Genomic DNA, 13,208 nt, shown 5'->3' on the forward strand with positions numbered 1-13,208 from the left:
CCGTCTCAAAATTCTGCCCTCCATGGATTTTGATTTTAACCTTCATCCCTACATCCATCCCCGTTTCATGTTCTCCATCTCCAGCCCAAATGGGGCAAGATAGGGCAGGTTGGGGCCATATTTCTCCCTCTTTCATTGTCATCCATAAAAGTATTTTAGTTATTTTACTAACGAAGATCAAGGACGAGATGGGGACAGAACAGGGGAAAGTGTAAGGAAGCTATCTCGCACAGATCCGAATTTGCAGTGGGATGAAGGCCTCGCAGTTGCGCTCAAAATCGCCAAGGGGGTCCAAACTTTCAACTATCTTCATTACTTGGTATGAATTGTTGTGTATCTTATGTTATATTTTCATACACTATTTCACTTGCATTTATAGACAAAGAAGCGAGTTCAAGTTTTGGGACACAACCCCTGGAAGAAATCCCTTCATCCCTCAAGAGGCTCTTCTCTTGAAATATGTTTGTTCAAAAGACACTTTTCTTGGAACGTGATTGTTGGAATAGCCACTCCAACAGTCATTTATGGCCATATGATCTTACATCTCCCACTTGGCCATAAGGGACATCATGTGTTTATATGCTTGTTCTCAACTGAAACCTTTCATACACACTATCTGAGTAATCTTTACTCACCCCTGTGTTTATATGCTTGTTCTCAACCGAAACCTTGCATACACACTATCTGAGTAATCTTTACTCATTTACCACTTAGACATATTTGAGTCCCATCTGACTTACATGTCTAGTGAAAACATCCTCAGTGACTGCCTTGGTTAATGAGTCTGCTACCATGTCACTTGAAGGAACATAGTTTACTGCTATTTCATTTTTCATAAGCATATCATGAATATATTGATACTTAACTTTAATATGCTTACTTTTAGAGCTATCTGGTCCTGTTTGTATTAGTCTTATAGCAGCTTTATTGTCACAATATAATTGAATTGGATCTTTTGGAATGTCTAATTTCAACTTATTTAAGAAACAATTTATCTACACACCAAATGTGACCGCCATGTTACAAGCTATATACTCAGCTTCCTGGGTATGTTGTGCTACACACTCTTATTTCTTGCAAGACCATGCAATTGCCCCACCTCCTAACATAAATACATAACCAGATGTGGACTTTGCTCCATCTCTATCACCAGCAAAGTCAACATCTGAGTATTTTACAAGCTTTAAACTATCTGACTGATAGCATAACTTAAGTTCTTTAGTTCCTTTTAAATATCAAAAAATTCTCTTCACTGCTTCCCAGTGAGAGAGCCCAGGGTTACTTTGATATCTACTTACTAGACTTATATCAAAGCTTAAGTGAGGTCTAATATAAAGCATTGCATACATCAGGCTTCCAATTGCCTGAGCATAAGGAACATTCAACTTTTCTTATCCATCTTTTGGACAGTCATTCTTACTTAGTTTTTGACCTTTTACTACAGGAGTACCTTTTGCCTTGGTACTTTCCATTCTAAATTTCTTTAGAATGTGGTCAAAATATCTTCCTTGACTCAGACATAGCAATCTCGATTTTCTATCTCTATAGATTTTAATTCTAAGGATATATGAAGCCTCACCCATATCTTTTATTTCAAATCGAGAATTTAACCATGATTTAGTCAAACTTATCATGTCTATATCATTCCCTGCAATTAATATATCATCAACATAAAAGGATAACATAGTAAACTTACTTCCACTTTTCTTGGCATATACACAGTGATCCAGACTATTTGCCTCATAATTCAATTTGGTTATAACATTATAAAAAGTCAAATACCACTGTCTTGGTGACTGCTTAAGTCCATACAAGGATTTATTTAACTTGTATACTTTATCTTCTTGACCTTTAATTTCAAAACCTTCTGGTTGTTGCATGAAAATAATTTCATTTAATTCACCATTTAAGAAGGTCATTTTCACATCCATTTGATATAGGTCAAGATCAAAATAAGCTACTAATGCCAAAATAATACGAATAGATGCCATTTTGGCTACAGAAGAGTAAGTTTCTTCATAATTAATCATTTCTCGTTAAGTATAACATTTTGCTACTAATCTAGCCTTTAATCTATCAATAGATCCATCTGCCTTGAGTTTCTTCTTGAGAACCCATTTGCTACTAATTGCCCTATATCCATTAGGCAAGGTAGCTAGTTTTCAAACTTTCTATGGAGTCCAACTCATCTTTCATTGCTTTATTCCAGAGTTTAGACTCATTAGAAGCAATTGCATCTTCAAAACTCAAGTTATCAAGAGTTTCATCCAAATCAATGAAATAACATAATTCTTCACCCAATAATATATAATAATCATTCAAATACGATAGAGGAGTTTTTGTTCTTTTCTGTCCAGTTATTGGTTGTGAAGTTTGTTCATTATTCGCAATTGGGCTGTTATGCTCTAAATCTTGAATGGGTATCCCAAGTTCATTTATGATATCCAGAAAGACATCCTCATCTTCAAGATCGAAAACGCTTTCTTGAGTTTTCAAGAATTCTACATCTCTACTCTCTATAAATCTTTTTTCAGGATTATATAGTCGATATCCCTTTGATCCTTTTGGGTATCCCATGAAGATGCATTTGATAGTTTTACTATCCAACTTGTCTCTCATTTGACTAGGAATTAGTACATGATCAGGTGACCCCCACTTTTGTAAATTATTCAAGTTTGGCTTCCTACCAAGTCCATAATTCATATGGAGTAAGCTCTACAACTTTAGAAGGAACCTTATTCAGGATATACATGGCAGTACAAATTGCTTCTCCCAAAATTTTTTTGGGAAGATTTGCATGTGCCAACATGGATTTTTTCATATCCATTAAAGTTTTATTTCACTACAAGAAAATTGCTAATTAGCGACGGATAGTAGCGACAACATTTTTCTGTCACCAATTAGCGACGGCTTAGCGACCGTCACTAATCCGTCGCTACGTTTCGTGATATTCGCAGATGTAGCGATGGAAAATGGTCCGTCGCTAAGTAGCGACGGCTTAGCGACGGACCAGTTTTGTCGCAACAACATGCTGCGGTTAGCGACGGATGGGGCGACGGTATTTTTCCGTCGCTACTTAGCGACACCGTGAGCGACAAACATATTCCGTTGCTAAGGAGTTGTATATATTTGCGTCGGCTTAGCGACGGAATACATCTGTTGCCAATCCGTCGCTAATTTTCGCGTAAATCTGATCAAAACCCTTTTCCCTCTTTTCCTGTTTCCTCTCTCCCACCCTCCCTACGCAGCCCGACACCTTCCGCCGCCGCCCCGTCGCCTGCCGCCCCGCGTTCCGCCCGAGTCGTCGCCCCGCCGACCGACCATCGCCTCGTCAGAGACAGGTTCGCCCGCCCTACGCGTTTCAAGAAGGGGATAAACCCCCTGCCTTTCCGGCATGGGTGGTCGACCCCCTGCCGGAAAGGCAGGGGGTTTAACCCCCTGCCGTGCTTTCCGGCATGGAGGGTTGACCCCCTGCCGGAAAGGCAGGGGGTCGACCCCCCGTGCCTTTACGGCAGGGGGTTTAAAAACCCCCTGCGTTTCCGGCAGGGAAGGGGGTTAAACCCCCTGCCGTAAAGGCACGGGGGGTTGACCCCCTGCCGTGCTTTCCGGCAGGGGGTTAAACCCCCTGCCTTTCCGGCAAGGGGTCGACCCCCCGTGCCTTTACGGCAGGGGGTTTAACCCCCTTCCCTGCCGGAAACGCAGGGGGTTTAACCCCCTGCGTTTCCAGCAGGTCGACCCCGGCAGGGGTGGTTGACCCCCTGCCCGAAAGGCAGGGGGTTAAACCCCCTGCCGTGCCGAAAAGGCAGGGGGGTTGACCCCCTGCTGTGCCGTTGCCGTAAAGGGATGACGACACGACAGGGGGTTTAAACCCCCTGCCTTTCCGGCAGGGGGTCGACCCCCCATGCCTTTACGGCAGGGTGTCAACCCCCCTACCTTTTCGGCACGGCAGGGGGTTTAACCCCCTGCGTTTCCGGCAGGGGGGGTCGACCCCCTGCCTGAAACGCAGATGGTTTAACCCCTGCGTTTCCAGCAAGGGTTAAACCCCCTGCCATAAAGACAGGGGGTTTAACCCTCTTCCGTGCCAGAAACACAGGGGTTTAACCCTTGCGTTTCTGGCATGGGGGGTCGACCCCCTGCCTTTCTGGCAGGGGGTTAACCCCATGCCGGAACAGGCAGGGGGTTAACCCCATGACAGAACAGGCAGGGGAGTTGACCCTCTACCGGAACAGCAGGGGAGTCGACCCCTTGCCGGAACAGCTGCATTTTTTTTGTGGCGAGTTTTTTTTAAAACTGCATTTTTTTGTGCAGATTTTTCAACGGAACCAACTCGTGCTCAGCCACTTGTGGTAAGTAAATGACAAAAACAATGCAAATCGGGTAAATACCCGTGGTGAGTAAGTGATGCAAGCGTATCACATGTTATTTAATTTATTGAATGCAACACTTTATTGTTCACACACTCACTTAGTTGTTGATATCTAGGACTGCTTTGTTGGAGTTCGGAGATCATGCTGAGCATGATTTTAATGTAGGAATATGGAAGTGTTCTTATTTTTGGAGTACGGAGTCCATGCTAAGCATGATAGTAGTTAGTGAGATATTGAAGTGTGTTTGCTGCGAGTACATGTTTGCCATTTGTTTGATATGAATGATTGTGATGTATTGCAATGTTTGATGTAATTGTATTCATGCTTGCATGTAGTTACTTTCAATTTGATTTTGACTTCCATGTAAAATTTTATAATAAAAGCATGCTTCAAATGATTGTATCGTGTCATTAATAGTTTGCACATGAAAATATTAAGTTATCAATGCATGCATCAAAATTCTTGTTATTGTTTGACATAGTATATTGCATGATAAATTTGATATTTTCTTCATCGTAGCATTTTGATTGTTTTTTTTTAATTCGTTATGATACTATTCGTAACATCATACGACAGAATGACTGCAAACCGTGAATGGATGTACCGTAGGATAGTGGACAATGAGTTATCGCATGAATATATGGATGGTGTTGACAGTTTTATTGAATTTGCAACGGCGAGTGTCAGTACAGTAGATCCCACAGGTCGGATTAGGTGTCCCTGCAAGATTTGTAAGAATAATCGATTTGTAGAACCTCATGGCGTTAGACATCACCAATACAGGAAGGGTTTTGTGAGTGATTATCAGAACTGGATGTTTCATGGAGAAGAATTTAGAAACAATTTTGATGCACGGGTGAATGTGGTGCACGATAATCTATATACGAATTTGATATTTGATGCCGCAGGAACAGAACTGGGTTCTGCTATGAGTTCTAGTGATGTAAGAACTGCCATAGATGAAGAATCACCAAACGATACAGCTAGTAGATTTTATGATTTACTTAGACATGCTGATGAGCCACTTTGGAACAGTTGTGAGAGTCACACTATCTTGTCTGCAGTTCTTCAACTAATGAATTTGAAGTCCGAGTATAATTTGAGTCAATCATGTTTTGACCGTTTGTGCATGATTGTGAAGAGTATGTTGCCTAAAGATGAGAAATTGCCATAAAATTTCTATCGTGCGAAAGTTATGGTCAACGCTCTAGGTATGGGTTACAAAAAGATTGATGTTTGTCCAAATCACTGCATGTTGTATTTCAAGGAGCAGGAAAACGACATATCATGCTTGTCATGTGGGCATCCTCGGTTCAAGCCAAAGACAAGAGGCAATGGTAGCACGAGATCAAAGGAAGTTTCATACAAGTCGCTCCGCTACTTTCCTATCACTCCTAGATTGCAGCGATTGTATATGTCTTCAAGGACAGCTAAACACATGAGATGGCATGCAAATAAAGTTCGACACGATGAAAACAAGATCACGCATCCTGTTGACGCTGAAGCTTGGAAGCACTTTGATCATACTCATCAGAACTTCGCAATGGAAGTGCGAAATGTTAGACTCGGTCTATGTACAGATGGATTTAATACATTTGGGGGTAGATCAACTCCATACTCATGCTGGCCAGTATTTGTAACTCCATACAACCTTCCACCAAGCTTGTGTATGAAACGTCCAAATCTTTTTTTGTCTCTGTTGATCCCTGGTCCGACCTCACCTGGCCAAAATCTTGATGTATATCTAAGGCCATTGATTGATGAATTAAAAGTACTGTGGGATGACGGTGTTACCACGTATGATGCCCACAAAAAACAAAATTTCAACATGAAGGCCGCTGTTCTATGGACAATCAGTGACTTCCCTGCATATGGTATGTTATCTGGTTGGAGCACACATGGGAGGTTGGCTTGTCTGTACTGCATGGAGGATTCCAAAGCTTTTAGATTGAGGCATGGAAGGAAGCCTTGCTGGTTTGAGTGCCATCGTCGATTTCTACCCAGCGATCATCCGTTCTGACGTCAAAAGAATGCATTTAAAGCAGGCACAACTGAAACAGAAGGTTCATCCTCAAGATTGTTCGGCATAGAGATTCTAAGAAGATTGTGATACTTTCCAGATGTATTAACAGATGCCCGCAGTCCTACACCCTTCCGTGGATTTGGGAAGGATCACAATTGGACGAAAAAATCTATTTTTTGGGAACTACCGTATTGGCCGACCATATTGATACGACATAATTTGGATGTGATGCATGTAGAGAAAAATGTGTTTGATAATGTGTTCAATACAGTAATGAATATTAAAGGAAAACGAAGGATAATCCGAAGGCCCGTATGAATTTAAAATTAATATGTAAAGACCAGAATTGGAACTCAAAGAGTATAATGGCAAAGTACTAAAACCAAAGGCGAAGTACGTGCTCGGACCTGATCAAATAAAACATGTATCTCAATGGTTGAGACAACTGAGATTTCCAGATGGATATGTCTCTAACATTGCTCGGGCTGTGAAGATTGACGATGGACAGTTATATGGGTTGAAGAGCCATGATTGTCATATCTTTATGCAACGATTGATACCCCTAGCATTCCATGATATGTTAGACAAACCTATATGGGGGGTATTGTCTGAGTTGAGCGGATTTTTCAGAACATTATGCGCATCGGAGGTCGTTGTATCAGATGTAAGGAATCTTGAGGACTCTGTCATCACCACTGTTTGTCTGTTAGAAAAGATATTTCCGCCAGCATTTTTCGATGTTATGGAACATTTGATCATACATCTGCCATATGAACTAAGGGTTGGTGGCCCTGTGCAATATCGATGGATGTACCCATTTGAACGGTATATGTTTTTTTATATTTGTCTCTTTAATGACAGATATTTAAAATTTGAAATGTATATTCTTGTCAGATGCATGTTCGACCTAAAAAAAAAGGTTCGTAATAAAGCAAGAGTAGAAGGCTCTATTTGTGAGGCGTACACTTTAGAAGAGATTTCAAATTTCTCATCTATGTACTTCGAACGTCATATTCCAACACGTTACACATTCCCGCCCCGTAACGATGATGGAGAACAAGTAACTGTAGCTGACAAGCTGTCGATATTTCAACCACTTGGGCATGCATTTGGTAGTTGCCGATCAAGGCTATTGACAGATCGAGAGCAAGATGCAACACACATCTATATTCTTTTTAATTGCTCAGCGATCGACTCATACATCGAGTAAGTATATGTATATGCAACTCAATTATAAATCCTTTTATGTTCTATATGTGGATACATGGCTCGGTAATATAAGTATTTGTGGTTTGCAGACGATTTGATCTGGAGTTGCAAAGCGAAGTTTCACATCTCACTGATGCAGAAGTACAAAAAGAACGTGAAACTAAGTTTGTGGAGTGGTTGAAACAGTTGGTAAAGAAGCTAACATAAATTTTGTACTTATAAAAAATACTAAGTTACTTAATTGATCGTGATCACAATCATTGTTTATGTTTGTGCGTAGGTTCGCCATGGTGATGTTAAAGATCAAGGAATATGTGATTTAGAAAATGGTCCGACCAAAGTTGTGCAATGCTACAACGGGTATATAGTAAATGGTTATCGATTCCATACAAAAGACTACGGTATAAACAAATCAACGATAAATAGTGGCGTGTGTGTCAAGGGTAGCAGCTACGGTGAAAATGAACATGATTACTACGGTGTTATAGAGGAAATAATGGAGTTGACTTACTTAGGCATGAATAACAGGGTTACGATATTCAAGTGTCATTGGTTTGATCCAACTGCAACAAGACTCGACAAAGCTTCAGGCATTGTGGAAGTGAATCATAAATCCAGGTTTGAAACATATGAACCATTCATATTAGCCTCGCAAGCTCAACAAGTTTATTATACTTCATATCCGAGTATAAAAAAGTCAGATAGAAATGAATGGTGGGCAGTTTGCAAGGTGAAATCCAAACTATACCCCGAGTATGATCAGTTACAGGAAGATGAGTTAGCTGAAGACAGTGATTACTATCAATCAGATGATGTCTATGACTTCGCTTATGGTCACGATGTTGCGCATGATATGCATGTCATATCTCCATTGGCCGATGAAACATTCATAGAGGAATGTGATCCAAATGATGTACCAAGTGGATGGGCAAACAATGAAGAAGAAGAAGAAAGTCAAACTAGTGACGAGGAAGAATTCTCAAACTAGTGAGCAAAATCTTATACTACAAACCTCTATTTAAATGCATTGTAATACTTGATGTGAGTTGTATTGCAATACTTGGTGTAAATGATTAAAATTTTTATTTGAATGTATTGTAATACTTGATATGAATGATTCGAATGCATTGTAATACTTGATGTGAATGATTTCAATTATCTGAATGTATTATAATTTATGCAACGAATGATTTGAATTAGTACAATACTTGATGTGAATGATTTGAATTATTTGAATGCATTGCAATGCTTGATGTGAATGACTTGAATGCATTGTAATACTTGATGTGAATTATTTGAATGTATTGTATGACATATGTTATTTGTTAGAATATGGTTCGTGGAGGTTATAGTGGTCGCTCATCCAGTAGTAGCCAGGCTCAGCCTTCATCTTCACGGGCTCCTGTGATAGGTATATCATATAACTAATTGGATGCTTGATTAGTTCAAATGCGCATTCTGAGAATTTCTAATGTATTTTTTTACAGATGATGTTGCGCCTGTACACGACACACCTACACCAGTTGATCACACAAGTCAACAGCCAACACAGGAAACAGGGTCTTCTCAGGCTGGCACAAGAAGACTCATTCGAATAGTGTATATCGATAATCGACCATAAGTATTTTGTTTTCAATTATTGCATATCTTTTAAATATTTTATATTGATATTTACTGTGTAACAATTCATGTGCAGCACGAGGTTTGAGCCACAAGAAGTAGTACGGGAGATTAGGAATTCACTTCTTCAACATCTACCAGGACCAGTTGCTCAATGGAAAGAGTACCCAAAGGAGGTGTTAGACAGATTGTGGTCCTCATTCATGGTATACAGTTGTTCCTCATAGTTAATGTGTTTTATAGTTAATTTATTTAAGCAATGTCTACAGAATGACTGAAAATATTTATAGGCTTCGAATCGCTTCGCAACTACGGTGGAAGAAAATGATGCAAGGAAGGTGTGGCAGAAGGTGGCTGCCAATCGATTTGCAGACATGCTGCATACTATGAAGACTGCAGCAAAAAAAGCATCTGGCGTAGTAGATGATCCATTACTGTGGAAGGGTCATGGTCCTATTACTATCAGGAGAGATTACTAGGATGAAATGTGCGATAAGTGGGCGGGAGATGCATTTAGAAATCGCTCTGCGAAGGCTGCACAAAATCGATCGAAGATGCCCGAAGCCCATCTACACATAGGTGGATCTAAGACATTTGGGAGCCACTTAAAGAAAATGGTAACTCATCAATATATAATATTAATTTTATAAGTATTGTTGCAAACTTGTGTACTAAATCTTTTGTCATTTAACTTCGCAGGAAGCAGAAAAAGGAGGCAGTGTACCATATAAAGATGTGTTTGTAGAAACACATAAACGGAAGACCACTGGAGTCTTCGTATCAAAGAAGGCGAGAACGACAACGGTATGTATTAATTCTATTAATAATCATTGCAATATATATGCAAGTTATCATAATGTTATCATTAATTATTAATGAATACTTTAAACATTATTTTGTAGGAGGCATATGAGCAACAGATGGTAGAGCAATATGGCGATGACGCTACTCAACATCCATCATTTGATCCTACAGCATGGGTGACTGCAGCAGGTGAACCCAAAAAAGGTCGCGTGTTCGGGTTTGGGAGTAATATGAACACTTCACTAGTTATTGGTTCTTCCAGTTACGGCTCACCGACTTCTTGCGCCGACATAAGCTACAAGCAGCCGACTATTCTTTCCAGTGATGATGTACGCGAGATCATTAATGAATCACTGAATAACTACTTCCAATACACCGTCGCCCCCTTTCTCCGAAATGAGATCAAGGCCGCTGTTCAGGATAGGGGATCTTCGATTCCAGGTCTCTCTCAGGTATAATCACATATTCAGTTTTTTGTCTGCCTTAGAACACATATGAGCATAATCGAATCACATATATAACTTTTTGCCTGCCTAAAAACACATATGAGCATGTTATAATCACATATTCAGTTTTTTGACTGCCTTAGAGCACATATGAGCATGCTATAATAACATATAGAGTTTTTTTATTGCATTAGAGCACATATGAGCATGCTATAATCACATATAAAGTTTTTTTGCCTGCCTAAGAACACATATGAGCATGATAGAATCACATATAAAGTTTTTTTGACTGCATTAGAACACATGAGTATGCTAGAATCACATATATAGTTTTTTGACTGCCTAAGAACACATATGAGCATATTATAATCACATATTCAGTTTTTTTGACTGCCTTAACACACATATGAGCATGCTATAATAACATATAGAGTTTTTTTACTGCCTTAGAACACATATGAACATGCTATATATCATTTATGATAGAATCACATATAAATTTTTTTGCTTTGCCTGCCTTAGAGCACATATGAGCATGCTATAATCACATATTCAATTTTTTGACTGCCTTAACACACATACGAGCATGATCGAATCACATATATAGTTTTTTGCCTGCCTTAAAGCACATATGAGCATGGTAGAATCACATATAGAGTTTTTCTAGATGCCTTAGAACACATATGAACATGCTATAATCACATATTCAATTTTTTGAGTGCCTTAGCACACATACGAGCATGATCGAATCACATATATAGTTTTTTGCCTGCCTTAAAACACATCTGAGCATGGTAGAATCACATATAGAGTTTTTCTATATGCCTTAGAACACATATGAACATGCTATAATCACATATTCAATTTTTTGACTGCCTTAGCACACATATGAGCATGATAGAATCACATATATATATATATAACTTTTTGTCTGCCTTAGAGCACATATGAGCATGATAGAATCACATATAAAGTTTTTTTGACTGCATTAGAACACATATGAGCATGCTATAATCACATATTCAGTTTTTTGACTGCCTAAGAACACATATGAGCATGTTATAATCACATATTCAGTTTTTTGACTGCCTTAGAGCACATATGAGCATGCTATAATAACATATAGAGTTTTTTTATTGCATTAGAGCACATATGAGCATGCTATAATCACATATAAAGTTTTTTTGCCTGCCTAAGAACACATATGAGCATGATAGAATCACATATAAAGTTTTTTTGACTGCATTAGAACACATATGAGCATGCTATAATCACATATTCAGTTTTTTGACTGCCTAAGAACACATATGAGCATATTATAATCACATATTCAGTTTTTTGACTGCCTTAGCACACATATGAGCACTCTATAATAACATATAGAGTTTTTTTACTGCCTTAGAACACATATGAACATGCTATATATCATTTATGATAGAATCACATATAAAATTTTTTGCTTTGCCTGCCTTAGAGCACATATGAACATGCTATAATCACATATTCAATTTTTTGACTGCCTTAGAACACATACGAGCATGATCGAATCACATATACAGTTTTTTGCCTGCCTTAAAGCACATCTGAGCATGGTAGAATCACATATAGAGTTTTTCTAGATGCCTTAGAACACATATGAACATGCTATAATCACATATTCAATTTTTTGACTGCCTTAGCACACATATGAGCATGATAGAATCATATATATATATATATATATATATATATATATATATATATATATAACTTTTTGTCTGCCTTAGAGCACATATGAGCATGATAGAATCACATATAGAGTTTTTTTATTGTCTTAGATCACACATGAGCACATGATAGAATCACATATAGTGTGTAATTTATTTCATTATATTTTGTTTATCAATACTGACTGTTCTTTTCTTGTGTAGGCTGCTAGCGATAATCAGCGTAGTGGAGCTGAAGGGACAGATAAAGACAATGAACAAGAAGACGTACAAAATCTTGGCGATGATTAGAAGACTGTGTTGAAGAAGTTCTATTTTTTTTATGTTTCTTAATTGTAATTGTTGAATTGTAAATAATTAAACTTCTTAATTTTAAGGTGGAATGATTAATTGTTGTAGATTCTTGTTATATGAAATTTTTTGTGTGGTTTGTTTTTTATTTACAGAAAATATAAATTGTACAGGAAATAGAAATTGCTTGGTATTTAATTTTCAAATAAAATTTTTTTAATTTTTTTTCGTGTTTGCTACGGAACCATCCGTCGCTATTTATATTAATCTAGCGACGGCATAGCGACGGAAGTAAAACCGTCGCCAAGCCGTGGTCGCCGTTTAGTATCGGCGGATTGGCGACGAAATATAGCGCTCGTTATTCCGTCGCAATTAGCGACGGACCTGGCGACGGAATAATTCCGTCGCCAGTTAGCGTCGAAATATTCGCGATGTAAGCATATTGTCGCCTCGTTGTCGCTAATCCGTCGCTAACCATGTTAGCGACGGATTAGCGACGGAATGTGGTTGTCGCTAATCTACTGCTTTGTTGTAGTGTTTCTTCGTTCTGATACACCATTCTGTTGTGACGTATAAGGCAGCGTTGTATGAGGAGTTATATTATTATCAGTGCAGAAGGTCTTAAACTCATCAGAGTTATATTCACCTCCTCTATCTGATCTGATAACCTGGATTTTTCTTTCTAATAATCCTTCAACTTCATGTTTGTATGCCTTAAACTTTTCTAGAGCTTCTGATTTCT

The 13,208-nt window shown here is 38.7% G+C and overlaps 1 protein-coding gene across 1 annotated transcript; it reads left to right on the plus strand.

The window, feature by feature from the left end:
• Positions 1-10,169: 10,169 nt before the first annotated feature.
• On the plus strand, positions 10,170-12,591 carry LOC149841237 (uncharacterized). The gene is made up of 2 exons (XM_090004720.1): positions 10,170-10,475; positions 12,380-12,591. The coding sequence occupies exons 1-2, from the start codon at positions 10,254-10,256 to the stop codon at positions 12,464-12,466; spliced, it is 309 nt and encodes a 102-aa protein (XP_089860846.1). The 5' UTR covers positions 10,170-10,253; the 3' UTR covers positions 12,467-12,591.
• Positions 12,592-13,208: the final 617 nt, after the last annotated feature.

This window comes from Nuphar pumila, chromosome 4 (genome assembly GCF_984573655.1).
Source record: "Nuphar pumila chromosome 4, dmNupPumi1.hap1.1, whole genome shotgun sequence".
Taxonomy (NCBI): domain Eukaryota; kingdom Viridiplantae; phylum Streptophyta; class Magnoliopsida; order Nymphaeales; family Nymphaeaceae; genus Nuphar; species Nuphar pumila.

Bases quoted from the DNA above. Each gene is read 5' to 3' on its own strand.
- LOC149841237 (XM_090004720.1), top strand. From the start codon at position 10,254: ATGAACACTTCACTAGTTATTGGTTCTTCCAGTTACGGCTCACCGACT. The intron at 10,476-12,379 runs GTATAATCACAT...TTTCTTGTGTAG, and splicing joins CGATTCCAGGTCTCTCTCAG to GCTGCTAGCGATAATCAGCG.